Raw genomic sequence first — 16,741 nt, 5'->3', positions numbered from 1 at the left:
CAGCGGCAGCGCCCTCGCCAGCCTTGGCGGCGTCTTCGGCCGCCTTCTTGGCAGCTTCCTCTTCAGCCTTCTTCTTCGCCTCCTCGGCGGCGGCGTCCGCGGGAGCAGCGGCGGGAGCCTCAGCGGCGGGAGCAGCAGGTGCAGCAGGTGCAGCAGCAGGTGCAGCAACAGGAGCAGCAGCTGCGGGAGCAGCGGCCGGGGCCTGGGCGATGGCCTGGCGGGTGTCCAGCTGCTTGGGGATGCTCAGACCCGACACCAGGCCGGTAGCAATGAGAAGGATCATGGAGGACTTCATTGTGGAATGACTGTCGTGAAGAGAAAACGGTACAAACTGGAGATTCTAGTCAGCGTTGCGTTTCTAGCCAGCCCTGGATGGGAGAAAAACTTACAATTGGGGTATCAAGGAATGACAGAGAAGCTGAGAATGAATGGAAATAGAGCACAGCTCTTGAAGAATAGAATTGAAAAGTTTGATGTAGAAAAAAGACACTGTCCTGAGAGAAGGGATGAGGAACAAAACATACTCTGGTTCGGGGAAATGAAGTCTATTTAACTTCACATCTTCCCGGACTGTCATTAAGCATAAGTCTTTGTGTGGACCAGGCCCAGTATTGGGCTGGCGCTCCCCTCCCCCCAGCCCAGAGCCTCTGCTGATCAGATGGCATCTACCAGGGCTCATGAGACAGATGCCATCCGGAATTTTCGGGTTGCGTAACATGCCAACGGTCTGCCAGGCTGGTGGCGTCTTGCAAGTTGCCTCCCCAAGGTGCGAAGCAGGATGCAAGGTCTCCACCCTTGAAAGACCGGCATACGATGGGTGTGCTGAATCCGGTCTCAGTTCGTGCCCCGGTAGAAAACAGATGGCACCCGTCACCTCAACTCTAAACCGCGATGCTAAAATCTCAATGGGCCCAAGGCTCCAGGCGTTCTTCGTGATTCGTCCTCCCGGCTGTTTCGACTGATCAGAGCCGTTCTTGGCGCTTTGGAGATCAGACCGCAAGCCGCCCATGTGGTACACCTCCGCCCCGCACACAAGCCTGAAGAAGACACAACCTTGTCACTCTTAACCACGAGGAGAGGCTGTGAAGCCTCGTGAGGGTATATGCGTCGTTGTGTATGTGTGTGAGTGGTTTGCGGGAGCAACAATGACTAAAAAGTTGGCCAGCGTTCCTCTACGCCAAGGCGTCCATCAGGGGCTCCCTGCGTCAGATATTGTTAGCGGGTGTTAAGGTTGCGGGCCGGAGGCAGGGGCGCGGCCTAGCAGCACGGATCACTTGCCTGAGTCTCTTCCGACGTCTCATCCCCCACGATCGCCCGGTCATGGACGGAACACCAGAAAGCCGTGGAAAATTTGGTAGAGCCTTCAGTATTGCTACTTTATGCCCTGGCAACGTAGGCAGGCATTGGATTCACTGCTGAGGCGAGGCGAATCCTGTGTGTAGAATTTCCCGGAAGATCATACGTAATAAGCTCACGGCACTTCTTACACCAGATTCAGGGGTATGAGAACTTCGTTGGGAAACGGAACATGAGAGAGAAAGACGAGCGGCGATCTTGATCGTCGTCAGCGAGGATGACTCGGAGAAAATAGCAATTTGAAGACTTTAAGGACTCCAGCCAACGGCGTTCGGACTGTGAAGATCGAAAAATCTCGAGCAAGACACTCATCTGTTCTCACCAAGAACGACCCGCTGGGCCCGTCCCCAGCCGTTTTCTTGGTCGAAGCTCGCAAGGATCAAGAGGATGCAACTCTGCAAGGGCGAACTGCACCTAAGTTTCAGGCGCAGTCAATGCCAAAATAACCTTGTTTTTTAGGATGACTGCTTATTTAGACTTGGCAAGCCCCGACCAACAGCCCCCAAGTACTGGTAGCAGAGGTATATCATTGCGTGCGTGACTCTGAACATCGCGAACTGCTTGGGCCATGGGGTATTGTGCACGATGGGCTGCTTGTCGATTACGTGACTTGAAGTTGAATCGTTATTTGGCTATAGGGTAGGGCCCAAAGCACCTCTGCATCGGAGGCCCTCTACCACCATCTGTCTCGACGTAGCCCGAGAGTGTGATTGCGGCGTACTGGTCGCCCATTTGAGTCCAACTGCAAAGGCGCGGCAGCCGATGTTGCAATGCTGTGCTCTAGACTCGAAAACTCTAGACTGTCAGTTAAACGCCTGAGATATCGTTGAACACGCCACTTGAGGCAACAATTGCGGCATCAGTGGGAAGGCTGGGTTGCGTTGCTCACTTGAGCAAGGGCTCTTGAGGACCTGCGGTTTACTGGAGGATTCATGATTCTGGGCACCCTTACTTCCTAATTCGGGCTCTTGTTCCCAAACTCTTCGCGGCGCATCAGCCACCTTCAGTGAATCATCCCGTGTATGTATATTCATCCCAGCTCTACTGAATACACCACAAGAGCAAGCCCATATAGACCCCCTCAATTCCGTCCCTGTCACCAGCCAGCAGGCGCCCTCTAGGTCGGGGGTCAGGTCAAACTGGCTGGTTGGTGGAGTCGTTCAAGGTCAGCAGTTAAAACGCCAACCAGCCTACTCGACGACAGCCTTAGCGAGTACCCGAGTTCGAATCCCAGCATGAGCACCAAGAGATGTAGCCCCCAGTTCAGCACCGGGGGGGTGAACTCTTTTTTTTTTCTGGCGTAAGCGGGTGTCCTTAACCCATATCCTCTCAATTTGGCAGAGCGATTGTTCGCTGACTGATTGCATGCTCGTCACATTGACCATCTCCTGCGTGTCACCCCGTCTATCGTTATCGCACATCCAATGCCGCCGGGACCGCAATTGTTGATCGTAAATGGTATCTTTGAGTTATTTGTACATATGTTCATCTGCTGTCGTCACCTTCCCGCTCTGCCATCTTCTGCTTTGGTCGGCCCGTGGAATCCCAACCACTCGCCCAAAATGCCGCCAGGTTTCGGTACTGGGCACTCCCTCCTCAATCGCTCCTCTCGTGCTCGTATCGTTTCCTCGTCGCCCATTTGATTGAAGCTGACGACGCCGTCGTTGATTTCGGGGGCTGCCTCGCGACGGCGGCGCCTCCTTCGGCGACCGTCCTCGCCCACCACTATCTCTCCATCGGCGTATGTGACTCTCGGTGCCGGACACGGTAACAGATGCGGCATGCCGACTACGAAGAAGCTTGCGACAACCGTGGTTGCAAAGAGCGAAGAGGTCATGCGCGACCTCGGGTGGAGGGGGTGTGGTGGCATGATCGCGATTTTTTTTCTTTGGTGTTCGGAAAAAGGAGGCTTCGAACTTCTGCGTGCCATTGGACGTTAGCGACTTTGAAATTCATCAAAATGACCCAATTGACTGAGGCTCCTCACCTATGACAGCACCATGCTCGCGCGACGGGGTGACGGATCCGAATGTAGTCCCCTTAACGAAGGCTTGAGGTTCGCAATGACGATGGCCAACGGATGATTTTCTCGCAAACCTGCAGTGAAGCTTAATGACCCGAACTGATATGCAGGCCTTCTGATTGGATTCCGGCGGCCCGGAGTGGGTCCACCCTGGGCGACGTGACATGCCAGCTAATAAGTGCAGGTCGCGAGCCTGAGGATCCAATCTTCGGTCGTCGCAATAACTGAAGTCCCGAGATGGAGCCCTGAACAATTCCCCGGGCCGGGATGCACTCCAGCGAGAACCCACAGCGACGCATTGGCCATCTATCCACTTTTTGCAGATCCCGGCGCGATTGGAAGTTCGAATTGGGGGTTGGCAGGCGACCAGCGACCGCTAAAGGGCAACCATGCACCTCTTTGAACTTTACTGACGCCATCCCATCCTCGAAGCCCTGATCGCCCCTACGCAAGTGCTCAATCCGCATTCTTACGACGACGTTAAGGTAGCTGCCGTCGATCGCGCCGAATCGAATACTCCACACGACATGCTATAAAGTAGAACGAATACCCGCCATCCTTTCCACCTCGATATCGCGAGTCCTCGGCCTCGGGCGCCGCGACCCAGACCAAGGAACCCCTCCTCAAATTCCACAATGAGCGACCTCGATAAGTGAGCATACTCGCGATCGCATACTATCTCTCATGACTGAAAAGGCGCTGACGCTTAACCCAGAGCTATCGCACAACTGCGCGCCTGTCGACCGATACCCGAAGCGCAAGTCCGAGAGCTATGCCACAAGGCGCGCGAGCTGCTCATTGAGGAAGGAAATGTTGTCACGGTTACAGCCCCCGTAACGGTACGATGAGGAACCCCCGCCGTAAATTTCCGGCGAGTAGACGCTGACATCGGACTAGATATGTGGCGACATTCACGGCCAGTTTCACGACCTCATGGAGCTCTTCCGAGTAGGCGGCGATGTTCCCGATACCAACTACCTCTTCATGGGTATGCCCTCATGATCTCTCGCTCACCCACGGCACTTATCGGATGTGCTGACGCTTCCTTCGTATAGGTGACTTTGTCGACCGCGGCTTCTACTCCCTCGAGTCCTTCCTCCTTCTTCTCTGCCTCAAAGTCCGCTACCCCGACCGCATGACCCTTATCAGGGGCAACCACGAATCCCGCCAAATCACTACCGTCTACGGCTTCTACGACGAGTGCCTTCGGAAATACGGCTCCGCCAACGTCTGGCGGTACTGCTGCGACGTATTCGACTACCTCGCCCTCGGCGCCATCGTTCTCGGCGCATCACACACATTCAACTCCACTCCGGGACAAGACCCCATCAGCGAAGATACTGAAATTGAGGTCTGCGATCAAAACGGCTCAACAATGAGCCGCTTCCCCCGACAGAGACGACCACAAAGGCAACCTACGAATAGCCCCAACGGTGCCCCCTCGTCCGGCGGCGACAAGACAGGCCCGCCAGGAAGCGGCGCATCAGGAAGCGCATCAGGTTCTATAGGCAACCCCGCCGGAGCCATTCTGTGCGTTCATGGCGGGTTGTCCCCGCTTATAGACAGCGTAGATAAGATCCGGCTGTTGGACAGAAAGCAGGAAGTCCCCCACGAGGGCGCCATGTGCGATCTGCTCTGGTCCGACCCGGACGAGATCGACGGCTGGGGCCTGTCGCCGCGCGGCGCGGGCTTCCTCTTTGGCGCCGATATCGTCCGCGACTTCAACCACAAGAACGACCTCTCGCTCATTGCGCGCGCCCACCAGCTGGTCATGGAAGGGTTCAAGGAGATGTTTGACGCCAGCATCGTGACGGTGTGGTCGGCGCCCAACTACTGCTACCGCTGCGGCAACGTGGCGGCCATCCTCGAGCTAGCCGAGGACGATTCGGGCACGGGCGTCTTTGCGCGCAGCAACGGCGATCGGGGACGCAGCGACGGCAATATTCGGGGCACCGACGACCAGGTACTCCTCCCCGGGCCCGCGAGGAGGTACCGCGTGTTCCAGGCCGCGCCGCAGGATTCTAGGGGCATGCCTGCGAAGAAGCCCGTGGCGGACTACTTTTTGTAAGGGTGAGGTGGTTTGGTCACGGACTCTCTCCCCCAGTGGAGGCGAGAGATATTCTCGGTATAATGACGATACCAAAAGCGTTTTTATTGTTTCAAAACGGCACAAAACATTTAAAGATGAAAATAGCGAAAAAAGACAGAGAACGGAATGGTCAGCGTTGCTGGGCAAAAATTTACGTGTTTCCCCCTGATCGTGTATGTATAAAGGTCGGTGGATGATTACTGGACTTAATAGGAGTTGGCGCGAGTCATGCATCGTTTTTTCGATATTCGTTCAATAAGCCAAACCAAACGCCTCTGTGATATCTATCTCAGCTAACTTGACACGGCGCACATCGTCACTGGTATATACATCTTCCCCCTCTTTCCAACCTTCTATAAGCCACAAACTCAACTTTCCACTCCTCTTCAAACACAATAGAACTCCCGGCCATCTTCCTGAACCCCGCCAAAATACGGCATCATCAGGGCCCTCTCCGCAAACTCGAGCTCCCCCGCGACGCGTAACTTCATCTCCACGATCCAATCCGCAAAAATCGCCGCCCCCTCTTCCCCAAACGCGAAAATCTTGTCATTCAGCTCATTGCAGGCCCGCAACCGACGGTGCAGGACCTCCTTCTCCTGCGTCAGCTGCTGTATACGCTCCGCCCTGGCCTCCTCCGCCTTTATCCCTCTTAGACGTGGAATCTGCCCTTTTTGAATCGCCGTCTCCTCCGTCCGGATCGCCAGGAGCTTTTCGTCAATCATCTTCTTCGATATGGCTCTGGACGGGATCTTGCGTAGGACGGTCTGTATGTCTTTGAATTGTTTCGCGTGGTATTCGCGCACGAGGGGGTCGTTGGACGTGATTGCGTGCGGCGCGTCTTCGACGAGCTGGATGAGTTCTTCGATGGCGTCGCGGTAGTGCAGGGCTCTCTGGTCCTCTTTTCCGGTGCCAAATAAGTATCTTGGGTTGAGAGCTTCCGCGAAGATGCAGCACCCCACTGGCTTCGGCGAGTCTGGCATGCTCGGTACAACGGCGGTCGGTTCGGCGTCTCTGCTTTCCTGGGACTTAGTTCGTCTTCTCCGAAAGGGGTTGAGGGAGCTTAGGAACCTTTTGATACGCCCTGGACTACCACCGTCCTTCCCGCCCTGAGGCTCAGAGCGAGGTTTCTTGATAGTCGATGGGGACAAGTCGTTGTCTGCAGACCTCTTCCTCCCGCGAGTCCCTCGCCCTTCCCCTTCGTCCCCTGTCTTACTTCCATTTCCCCTCTCCATCCCCATCTTTGCTTCGCCCTCGTCCTTATTCTCCGTCCTTGAATTGAGATCATTCGACCACTTTTCTACGTTAGCCGCATCGATTCTCTCTTCCTGTCCATCCTGTAGTCTGCAGAGGTTTACCGCACCGCTCACGTCCCCCGACTTCCGGCGGCTCAAGGGGTCTCGCTCTTCACTCGCTCTTGAGAGAGGTTTTCCGACCGCTGGACGCGAGGATTTGTTACTTGCGGTGGGCCACAGCTTGAGTCTTTTCTCAGGAGAAGGACTTACACTAGCCTGATCATGACGAAGGACACTCCCTCCTTGATACGTTCCCCTTGGCCCAGTTGTCCCATAGTCCTTTCTTCCGCCACTTTCTGCTGACGCTTGTTGTCGAAGACGACGCCGCCTTCTAGTGATCCGAGGAGGGAACCCCTTGATCTCACGGGTCGGGGACTTCTGCTTCTCAGGGGGTTGAGACCGGTCCATCGCGTCAAGCGTCGGCGTAGTGTCAGAAAGCCGTCTAGACAATGGAAGCTGATTGAATTGTAGTTTTACTTTCGGCAGCCTAGGAGGTCTTGGTAAAGGGGACCGCGGTTTTCGGTGTTCCCGTTCCGCCTCTTCCTCCTGCCGTGGCTGTTGCTGTTGCTGCTGGATCATAGATTGTTGTGCCAACCGTGGATTAGACATTGGCGTCGGTAGGAACGGTTTCCCCATCTCTCCCGCAACCTCCAGAAGCTGCGTCTTGATCAGTAGAGTCTGCTGTGCTAGCATACGATGGATCATGTCATATGAGCCCCCGATATTCTCTGCCTGAAGACTTAACAGAATGCTGCTAGCGTCTTCGGCTTCGCTGGCTAGACGCTGGAGCACTCCAATCGTGTCAGATTTGTTACCTCCATTGCGTCCTTTGATTTCTGCAAGGCATCTCTCAAACTCGATTCGCTGTGATGTAGCCAATATCGCTACCAAATCCACCCTCTCTTGGCTGTAGTATTCCGACATTGAAGCTTTGAATGATCTATGATTTTGGTAAGATGTAAAAGGGGTAGGATATGGATAAAATTCCGTCAAGTAGACGCACTGAGTTGACTTTGTTGTGAGGAAATGGAAACAAGAGAATTGAATGGTAACCGTGGGCATTAGATTCATTAAGACGACTCTTATCAACCCCTCCATCTTGTGACCCGTGAGCCCTTTGCTGACAGCATTGGACCTTCTCAGCTGGCTCAATAGGGCGCCGGCATGCCCTTTTTCCAGCTGCTCCATGCGCATGCTTCATACAAAGAACGTTGCAGCAGAGATAAAGACTCTTGGTCTGTATCCATAGAGAACGCAACGTTTTCAGCACTTGCCAAAGGCCACGAGCTTTCGTTGCCTTTGTGCTCCAATTCCTTCCCACCAGCCTCGGTGACATGGGTAGGGAACAATAAGACTGGTTTCCTTTGACCAACCTCGTCTGTGCTTGATTGTGTACACGGCAAGGCCAACGTACGGCTCCAAAAACAGGAGTGCCAAGGCACTGCGAGTTGCTATTCGAGATCTCCATTCAAGAATAGGGCCCCGGCCAATTTGTTCGGCCGAGTATTCCATTGAATTTCCAGTGGAGCTCAGCCTTTATTGTTGACTTTACAACAACCATTCTCCATTTTCGGTGTCGGGTTCGTCTGCAGGATCGAGAGCCTTGTTTAGAAAGGTCTAAATCTGCGTCGAGATCATCAAACAACAACGCTCAAAGCCGCTTCAGTTGTTTCGGGGATTGTATTGCGATCTGGTAAAGGGGTCCGATGATGACCAAGAATGGTCTTCTGGGTGTCTATACTGAGGTTTGCGATCCTCAATAGCAGGATCCCCTTCAGTGACGGGGACATGTCCAATATGACCAGTAGCAGCTGCGACGAACGCTGGCGGCTGGGGATGAAAAGTCGGGTACGATGTGTACGGCATAGATGGCGGTCCGCCGCATGTTGGGGGTAGCATGCCTGCTGAAGGATTGATGCCCGGGAATGGCGGATGATAATCGAGCGCCTGATTCGCCCCGAATCCCTGAACATTTGATGAAATACCATGGGGTGACTGATTTTGGTGGGTATTTGCCCACTCGACCTCAAGTGGGCGGTGGTGATGGCCTGCGTAATCTCGGTTTTTCATGTCGCCGGCGCGAGCGTAGACCTGTTGGGAGCCAAAGTCTGTCGGTGAAACAACCGCCGAACCATGGATTTGATGGACAGATTCCGACGGAGAACCATACTCTTCAACAGACGAGTCTGGCGTGGGACCGTATGACAAGGTTCGGTCTGGGCTTGTGTTTCTACTTGTTGGTAGAATCGGCATCTGGATATCGAGGCATGGTGGCCGCCGTGGAACCAAAAGACCCTCCAACGTTTCTGTCGCTTTCTCAGGAACCAAGCTGCCGCTCGAGTTTGCAATATGCAGGCCGCGATGACTCGGAGAAGCGAGCTTGCCGGTGTGAATGTACTGATCAACAACTTCGTCGCCATAGCCTACATGTTGAAGTAGTTGTCGAAGCTTGTGGTTCTCATCTGCAACTCGGCGTGCCGCCTGCTGTACTTCAGCAGAAGCCTCGACTCCTTGAAGTTGACATTGCCGAAGACGTTGCTCAATCTCTTGAACGTACTCTTTCTTCCGAGCCCTCGAACGGCGCTGGTTATCCCGGATGCGGTTCCTCTCCTTTTCCTATGTTGAAAGGGTTGGTAAGTTGTCCATCCGCTGGGGGAGAATGTTGCCCTGTGGAGCTCCACGCCGAGCTCTTTTGGAACCAAAAGGTCACTAACCGCTTCCATTGGCTATTGTGCGGATAGACAATAACGACGACGCACTTTCGAAATACGGGGAACTATGCTTTCAGAGGGAATGATGATGATCGGAGATGGCGGAATAGAAATTGGGATTTCTCTTCTAGGAGCGTACGACGGAAGGTAACCCGTACGTCTTAGGAGGTTGGGCATCTATCATGTGCAAGAGACTGTGGGGTTTTAGAGCCTTAGCTGCCGCCTGTTTCATCAGAAAGACTTGAGGGGATGTGAACAAGAACATCAGCTGGCGAGGCCGCACCAAGGGCTTCTAGGCCTGGCATGTTGCTGCAGTAAAAGAAAGCGCAACGGGCCGGCAAATCACAGACGGCCTGAAATTATTTGAGAGACGGGTGGAGGATGACTTTTCCTGGCCGAGACTGGTCCGCCAGAGGGGAAGAGCAAGGATTGCGAGGTCTCCTGCTGAGGTGGTAGGGGTATCATCCAGGAAGAGGCCAGACCGGACCCCAAGCCACTAGGCATAATGAGGAGGCAACGCAGCTGACCAAACGGGAACTCCGATTTACTTGACTGTCGTGAGATCTTGCTTGTATCTGCGCAGCCAATCGACGTACATGCAGAATCTAGATTTAAGTTTTGTTCCGGCCAAGAAGACTCTGAGCTACCAAAGCCGATCAACACATTCCATCTGTGGGTTTGATTAGCCATAGAAGCTTGGACATTTGCCCTCAGGTGAGCTGAGCTCTTGCGGCTCAAGACTACCGAGGGAGAGATAAAGCCGGCCGGAGTAAGCGAGCTCCTCATGCGAAAAACCATCCGTGACCCCAAAAGTACGCGTCTGTCGGTGGACCCTGACCGACAGGCTCGACGGAAAATTGGGGGTTTGGACGCTAGGAAGCCATCAGAACAGAGGGTCTTGGTAATATGGACTCGATTCCTACGTGCTCTCGGCCAGTGATATTGCCCCTGAGCCGTGCACGATGACTCCGTAAAAGCACGCGCGCCTTGTTCTTCGGCTGTCGCGGTCCGTCGAAGAAAAAGGCTCCAAGATAGACTGGGATCGTCACTTGAGGCACGGCGTTGGGAGTTGGAACTTTTGGTCGATGCTGGTCCCAGTGCAACGGTACGGATACAGGTTCAGGTTTAATCGTGGCTGCCGTGACCGAAGGCAGCAGTTGCCCTGGATGTCATGTTTGCTTTTCCTAGTCGGGCTGGAGCGTCCTTCGCCCCCAGGTATGCCGGGTCCGGGGGCGAAGTCTACTGTCTGGGAGGACAGGGCGGGATGTCTGACTTTCAACGGGGAACGAACGACAGATCCGGAATGCTCAACAGCCGCCTGAGAGGATAAGCTTGAATGGGGAAGAATCCAGGCGTGTCATTGGCGGCAAGCCACAGATCGTCAACCGTGATATCCTGAACACCCTGTTTTCCCGGTTCTTGGATCTAAGTGACGCTTCCCCTTCCGTTGGCGGCACCATTCGAAGATAGCCTCTTGCTGCTGCAAGACATCCATTGGGGTGGATACTCGAGAGCACAAGATAAAGCCGAAATTTGTAACAGAATTGCCATTGGGCAACGTGCCATATGTCGGAGGTCTCAAGGAGATGGCGACTCTTCGACGAGGAGCATAGCCATCTAGCAGACGCTTGCGCAGGTATCATTGTCCTGTAATGTTAGGCATACGCACACCACGAGAGATGCGGACCCAGAAGTTGACTGAGCCTGTCCTTGTTCTATGGATCTCAGGTAGTCAGCAGATTGGTGGCGATGGACGAGGGGATGATAGGTGGGCACGAGGCAACGAATGACATTGCGATACAGATGCCTCTTTGCTCCTAGACATCAGTAATCATGAATATTTGCTGTGCCTGATCGACTGAAGGATTCAGGGCTTGTCGACTGGTGTCACGATGCAACGGTGATGGCCGGAAATGACGACAAGAATAGCTCCTTTGTGACTGTGGTGGGTTTTCGACTTGACCAACGAGGGCAAGCAGGATCTAGAGCGGGCAGAAATGCTACCTGTCAGATTGTCGAATTAGAAGTAGTAGAGTGTTAGTTTAGGTTAGTTTGAGGCCCGTCACCATGGATGTTGAACATGTCGGACAATGTCGAGAGGATGATTTGATGGAAATGGAAATGGAAATGGCAAGGCGCCAAGCCCTTGCCACGAGCGGCCTCCGGTATCTCAGGGTCCATTTTATGTGTTAGACGTGATTCGTTAGAACTTGCTCAGCGGACTTGAAGCCGGCAGGCAAGACTTGGCCATCAGGTGCTTGCTTACCTTAGTCTTGCCCCATCCACCCGGTCCAACGTGGTATCTTTCTGCAGGTCTAGATGGAGCGATCGAGTTCGGGTTAGTCACGAAAGCGGATAGAGCACACGGTGAGACAGAGGCGCCCACGCCACAGCTTCAGCTGGGTACCGGGGTCCAAGAACCAACTGTGAAAAGTCGAGATGTGATTTACCAACAGCAACAGCAAGCGGGCTTGATGTCGAGGGCCGGCCGCAGGCGGCAGGCACGCCGCACTAGGCACTAAGTTAGGTAAGGTAATGGCAGGTAAAGATACCCTCCACCATGCAGTCTGCAAAGGCAATAGACAAGGTACCTTACCCAAGCCTCCAAGGGGAGGCACCCGCGCGGAGTATCCCGTATCCGTACAATCTACCCGTACTCTACCCCGTAGGTAAGGCACTAAGGTAGTTTTGCATCTACTTACTCCGTACATGCTACGCATACACGTACTCTGTAGTGTACAGCGTACCTTCCCATTGGTATCCGCCGACAACATACTGCGTACGGATATGTCACCGGGTTGTACATACATACTCCACCCCACGCCCTACCTACTCATCCCCACCTTTCCTATGATCACTCACAGAGTTACATTCCTGGGAAACAATGGGTGCTGGCAGCTGCCTGCTCAGTGCTGCTTGCTTTGCTTGCTTGATGCTCCCAGGTTCCTCGACCGGGGAGGAGAGGGGCGACGTCGGCGCTAAGGATCGTCCAACCGAGGAGTAAAGTGTCCGAAACTACGTCCGGACCCACTCGTTATTTCCAGAATCGTACCAACTTCCGGCCTCCCAGAACACCACCAGCCCATCACAACACTCACATCATGACCCTCTCCAGTTCTTTTCTTCTTCCACGCAGCCTCGAATGCTTTTGACCCGAACCCGGCAACATAGCAAGGGCTCTCCATCTTCACCATCCTTTTGACGACAAACGGACATAATCGGCTACGTAACGAGACGTCACTTCCACTCATTCGGATCGTCCACGGCCGTAACCTGTGGCACGTCAGGCATACCTACTCCATATGGGAAACTCCGCAATTGTGGCTAGTGAATTCTAAAGATTCCTTTTTTTTTTCACATTGACTAAGTTCGGTTACAGAATTCAGCATGCGGCTTCTTATTATTTTTTCGCCCCCATTCGTCCTTGCCTACCGCTCTCCGTACTTCTAGGTAGGCATAGGCTCTAGCCTTTCGCCTACGGTCTCGCCCTTCCCCTCCTTCCTCTCCGCCCCGCCGGTACCTCGCTCCGAGAACTGGACCCTCGGTCAGCGGGCCCTGGCACACGTCGGATAAGACGTGCCCTGGATCTGTGGTGTCTGTGCACCCGCAAACTCTTGGCATTCTGACGGACTCGCGGATGCGTTCCGTTGCTGCGAAGCTCATGCAGTAGCCCTGCTCTTGCTACCTTTGTTCCTCTCCGCCCATGCCGCCAACGCGTGGTCGCTATTGTGGATGCCGCATCCATGAGCCTGATGAAGACGACTGTTGAAACACACCTCCGGATCGTCACCCCGGCCCCCCATCGATCTCGAAAGGCTTCGCAACCTGTCAGCATCGGAACGGATATCTCCATACGGGCGCCTGCCATACTTATACAATTTCACCAACGCCGGCCGACAACGAGCACAAACAGGTTTTGGTCCTTGGAAGATATGTGTATCAAAGTTCGCCATTGAGTCTTGACAGCATGGCCTGGTGTCAACGACGACCAGACCGGCTGCGACCAGTTCTAAATGCCTAGCATGCAACGACATGTCATCCAAGAAAAGAAAACCTGGGGAGAATACGTCTCGGCAGCAGTCTCTGCTGGGGAGCGCAATTGCCACGATTACGCGCCATCCGAGACCCTTTTCACCGCATGTTTTGCCCAACAGCCACTGGACCGTGGACGGCTATCGGAGCTCCTCCGTTGGTCCGCTGCCCACCAGAACTCCTTTCGGCTGTCGCCTCTCTAACCAGCGCATTCTTCCCTTCCTTCCTTCCCTCCTTCCTTCAAGGCTTTGAGTCGCTTTGACCAACGGGTCAGCCAACTCATGATGGCTTTCTTCCAAAGTTTCTCTACCATCACCTTCTCAAAATCGACTTTTCCTATGTAATAGGATATTGACATCTGCCTGGCTTCCGTACACAAGGTACCTGATTCTTGCTTGCTCGAACCGGTGCTTGCAAACTCGGTACCGTACGTCAGCTGAAACCCAGAGAGCGGCATTGTAGCAGTCATAACACAATTTCGGTATGCTACCTCCATTCGGTATCGAGCTCGGCGTAAATGCTATGTTTTGACTGAAGAGATGCCGGGGTTGGACTTGATCCGAATTTGCTTTGATTGAGTTGTTATCGACGAAATGGACAGCTCTTATTCTGGCGCCACGTCTCTAGACACTGATCTCAAGCTATGTGCCTGCAGGGCAATATCGCGGGGACACCGTTCCAGAGCTCCACTTTAGGCCTCTCGCCTCTGCCTTACCACGGAGCCCCAAATGACTATGATGGCAAGTTTGACAGACAAGATCTCCCGGCTTGTCAATCAGGAAGGTGATTCTCGGGCTGGGGAAGAACATCTCCCCACATCACGAACTTCGGGCCGCTGAGGCCTCAACCAGCCGCTGACAAACGGAAGAAATGTATCCTTCAGCCGAGAATCCTCATCGTTCCCACGTTTCTCACTACGCCTCGTCGTGAGATACCGGAGCCGAGAAAATTGCAAATTCCGGAATGCTGACCATCGTTCGCTGTGGCGACATGTTTCCGTACTTCAATACGTGCTATACCGAGCAAGACGTTAGAGCCGGCATTCGAATTGCTGACGGCTTGGATGGAAGGCATGTTGTCTGGTACTGGATTTCTTAATTGAGCCCGCGAGGTCCGGCAACTCCTTTGAATGATTAAATCCCCGAGGAGAAAAGGAGGCATTATTCGAACATTTCCGCACTTTCATTAAAGTTCCCTGTTCACAATCTCATAAACAAGAAAGACAGTACCACGAAACATCGCACAATATTTTGTGTCGTAGAACAACGACACTGGAGGAACAAAAAGGTAAGCTAAGAATAAACACCAGTAGAATACTGATAACAAGGAGCCACGCCTCATCCGTGCGTACTTAGAGAGGAGCAATTCGGTGAGCGCTCTCTCTCCCCCATTTTTCGGGACAGGGCTCAGAGAAATGAACAGTCAATCTCCTGGTCACTGACGATACAATTCCACATGACCACAGCAAGCAGCATGAATTATTGTGGTGTGAACTTGGGAGGAATCCAAACACTCGCCAGCAATAGGGCCTACTTGAATTATTGCCCTGCTTTGAGCTATGGCAACTTTACCAAGTCATGAAACGGTCGTTACCAACACATACCCACACGACAGCCTCACTCGAGAAACGCTATGGAGGTCGGAGCTCCCGGCCTCCGAACAGCATCGAAGAAGTGTGCCAGGAAATCACTGGGGCTTGCTTTCGCCTCGCCACCTCGCTCTAAGAGGGCTCGAAATTGGTCCATCAAGTTCCAGCCCAGCCATTGCGATGGATGTGTTCCGAGGGCTGATTGGTACTTTCCTTTGTTTGCCACCTATTCGCTCTTCGGAGACTCCCTTGAAATCAGTACCAATGGTTGTGGACATGAGCTTCTGTACCTTATCCAAGGTAACATGCTCTCTGCTGAACGAATACGCCGGACTTTGGGCTGTAGGCCTCGTCTGCGCACCCAAGTGTATTGGGACCTGAGAGGAATGTACTGTACACGCTGTGGTAGTAAAGCAGCCAGTGTGGTCTTGCGTGTGGTCCTGCAAATGGCTGACGAGAAACGAGCTCGCTCGTTCAACCACATGGCCTGGCCGCCGGGGTAACCTTGGAAACTTGAACCCCAGAATTCTCCCTCGCTTTTTGGAAAGGGAGTCTTGTGACTAAGAGTACGGTTAGCGTCCTGCACATCCACGAAATGCGCAGGATGTTGGTCATGGATTCCGACGTCGACTTGAAGCATTCGTAAGACTCGGATCAGACGCGGGGCCACAGTCAACATACGTCCAGGTCTCTGGACTCTTCTCTTTGCCTCCTCGCATCGTGATCTAGATCTCGATGGTGAATGCCAGAGTGATCCGAGGCTATAGCGTGCGATAGCCAAGGCTTTTTTCTCGAAGTTTGGGAAAGTCTCTCCGTCTAGAATGGGCATCGGCCGCTCTCCCCCGCCTTTGGACATTTGCACTTACAGGCGTTTAGGTATCACTGCTCTATTCAGACATACCTCTGAGACCCGTCCCGGGATTCAGGATTTCCTGATTTTCAAGCCCAACAACTTCTAGACTTTGGGCTAGCGAGGGTCGAAGCGGGCAGACCGCTTCCCAGACCACAGCCTTCGTTCTAGACATGAGGCGTTGTCAATCAGCTCAAGCTGCAATCTGCACAAGAGAGGATGCTTCAGTCAGCTCATTGTAAGAATGAAGGATCAGAATCAAGCCATAGGTATGCTTGTGACAAAGCAGAGCAATGACCCCCCTCTCAATGCCTCATTCTTCCTACTGCATTAGTGATGTTGCACAGCGTTCGCGATGTTGTGCTGCGGCCTGTCCATCCGGCCAGCCCCTTTGCCGACCAAAGATCGGCGAGAGTGCGTTGAGTGCGTGGGTGCTTGGGGTGCCCCCCATCCCTTTCACTGCTTCCACAAGCCATATAGACGCGTCATTCGCGAGGGTCTGATGCATAAGACGGCGAAGCTCTTGCCCAGACGGGCGCGATGTCGCAAAGAGCTGCAAAAGGTATGCTGGCTGGCTGGCTGGCGGGGCGCGGAAGGACCGCCGATGTTTGGAGGATCGAAACCTCGCAGTGGCCCCCCCTTTTCGCGAACCTATGTTTATGGCGTGGGCAGGCTCAGAGACAGGCTTTTCTCCCAATTTTAACTAAGATTGAAGAACGGGAGAATAGTGACATGTGAGTAATGTTGTAAGTGTTCCATCCAACTGTGTAGCTTCACCTCTTGGACTTACGCAAATT

The 16,741-nt window shown here is 53.6% G+C and overlaps 7 protein-coding genes across 7 annotated transcripts; 1 reads left to right on the top strand and 6 right to left on the bottom strand.

Annotated features, from left to right (window-relative positions):
* Positions 1-291: 291 nt before the first annotated feature.
* On the bottom strand, positions 292-1,009 carry CTAM01_02868 (uncharacterized protein; the record flags this gene model as incomplete). The annotated part of the gene is made up of 2 exons (XM_060518906.1): positions 292-331; positions 390-1,009. 2 exons carry the CDS (start codon positions 1,007-1,009, stop codon positions 292-294), a joined length of 660 nt encoding a protein of 219 aa, XP_060386709.1.
* A 1,845-nt stretch (positions 1,010-2,854) lies between these two features.
* CTAM01_02867 (uncharacterized protein) lies at positions 2,855-3,226 on the bottom strand (the record flags this gene model as incomplete). The annotated part of the gene is made up of 1 exon (XM_060518905.1): positions 2,855-3,226. One exon carries the CDS (start codon positions 3,224-3,226, stop codon positions 2,855-2,857), a length of 372 nt encoding a protein of 123 aa, XP_060386708.1.
* Positions 3,227-4,014: 788 nt separating this feature from the next.
* Positions 4,015-5,447, top strand: CTAM01_02866 (calcineurin-like phosphoesterase; the record flags this gene model as incomplete). The annotated part of the gene is made up of 4 exons (XM_060518904.1): positions 4,015-4,031; positions 4,095-4,218; positions 4,277-4,367; positions 4,435-5,447. The coding sequence occupies 4 exons, from the start codon at positions 4,015-4,017 to the stop codon at positions 5,445-5,447; spliced, it is 1,245 nt and encodes a 414-aa protein (XP_060386707.1).
* A 407-nt stretch (positions 5,448-5,854) lies between these two features.
* CTAM01_02865 (uncharacterized protein) lies at positions 5,855-7,687 on the bottom strand (the record flags this gene model as incomplete). Its single annotated transcript, XM_060518903.1, has 1 exon — positions 5,855-7,687. The coding sequence occupies one exon, from the start codon at positions 7,685-7,687 to the stop codon at positions 5,855-5,857; it is 1,833 nt and encodes a 610-aa protein (XP_060386706.1).
* Positions 7,688-8,425: 738 nt separating this feature from the next.
* CTAM01_02864 (uncharacterized protein) lies at positions 8,426-9,486 on the bottom strand (the record flags this gene model as incomplete). Its single annotated transcript, XM_060518902.1, has 2 exons — positions 8,426-9,379; positions 9,478-9,486. The coding sequence occupies 2 exons, from the start codon at positions 9,484-9,486 to the stop codon at positions 8,426-8,428; spliced, it is 963 nt and encodes a 320-aa protein (XP_060386705.1).
* A 330-nt stretch (positions 9,487-9,816) lies between these two features.
* On the bottom strand, positions 9,817-10,272 carry CTAM01_02863 (uncharacterized protein; the record flags this gene model as incomplete). The annotated part of the gene is made up of 1 exon (XM_060518901.1): positions 9,817-10,272. One exon carries the CDS (start codon positions 10,270-10,272, stop codon positions 9,817-9,819), a length of 456 nt encoding a protein of 151 aa, XP_060386704.1.
* Positions 10,273-15,320: 5,048 nt separating this feature from the next.
* CTAM01_02862 (uncharacterized protein) lies at positions 15,321-15,950 on the bottom strand (the record flags this gene model as incomplete). Its single annotated transcript, XM_060518900.1, has 1 exon — positions 15,321-15,950. One exon carries the CDS (start codon positions 15,948-15,950, stop codon positions 15,321-15,323), a length of 630 nt encoding a protein of 209 aa, XP_060386703.1.
* Between the last annotated feature and the right edge of the window lie 791 nt (positions 15,951-16,741).

The sequence above is a fragment of the Colletotrichum tamarilloi genome, assembly GCF_030869305.1.
Source record: "Colletotrichum tamarilloi strain Tom-12 chromosome Unknown Scaffold_6.1, whole genome shotgun sequence".
Classification (NCBI taxonomy): domain Eukaryota; kingdom Fungi; phylum Ascomycota; class Sordariomycetes; order Glomerellales; family Glomerellaceae; genus Colletotrichum; species Colletotrichum tamarilloi.
Note: the sequence above shows the minus strand (reverse complement) of the source record. Positions and strands in the feature narration are given on the sequence as shown.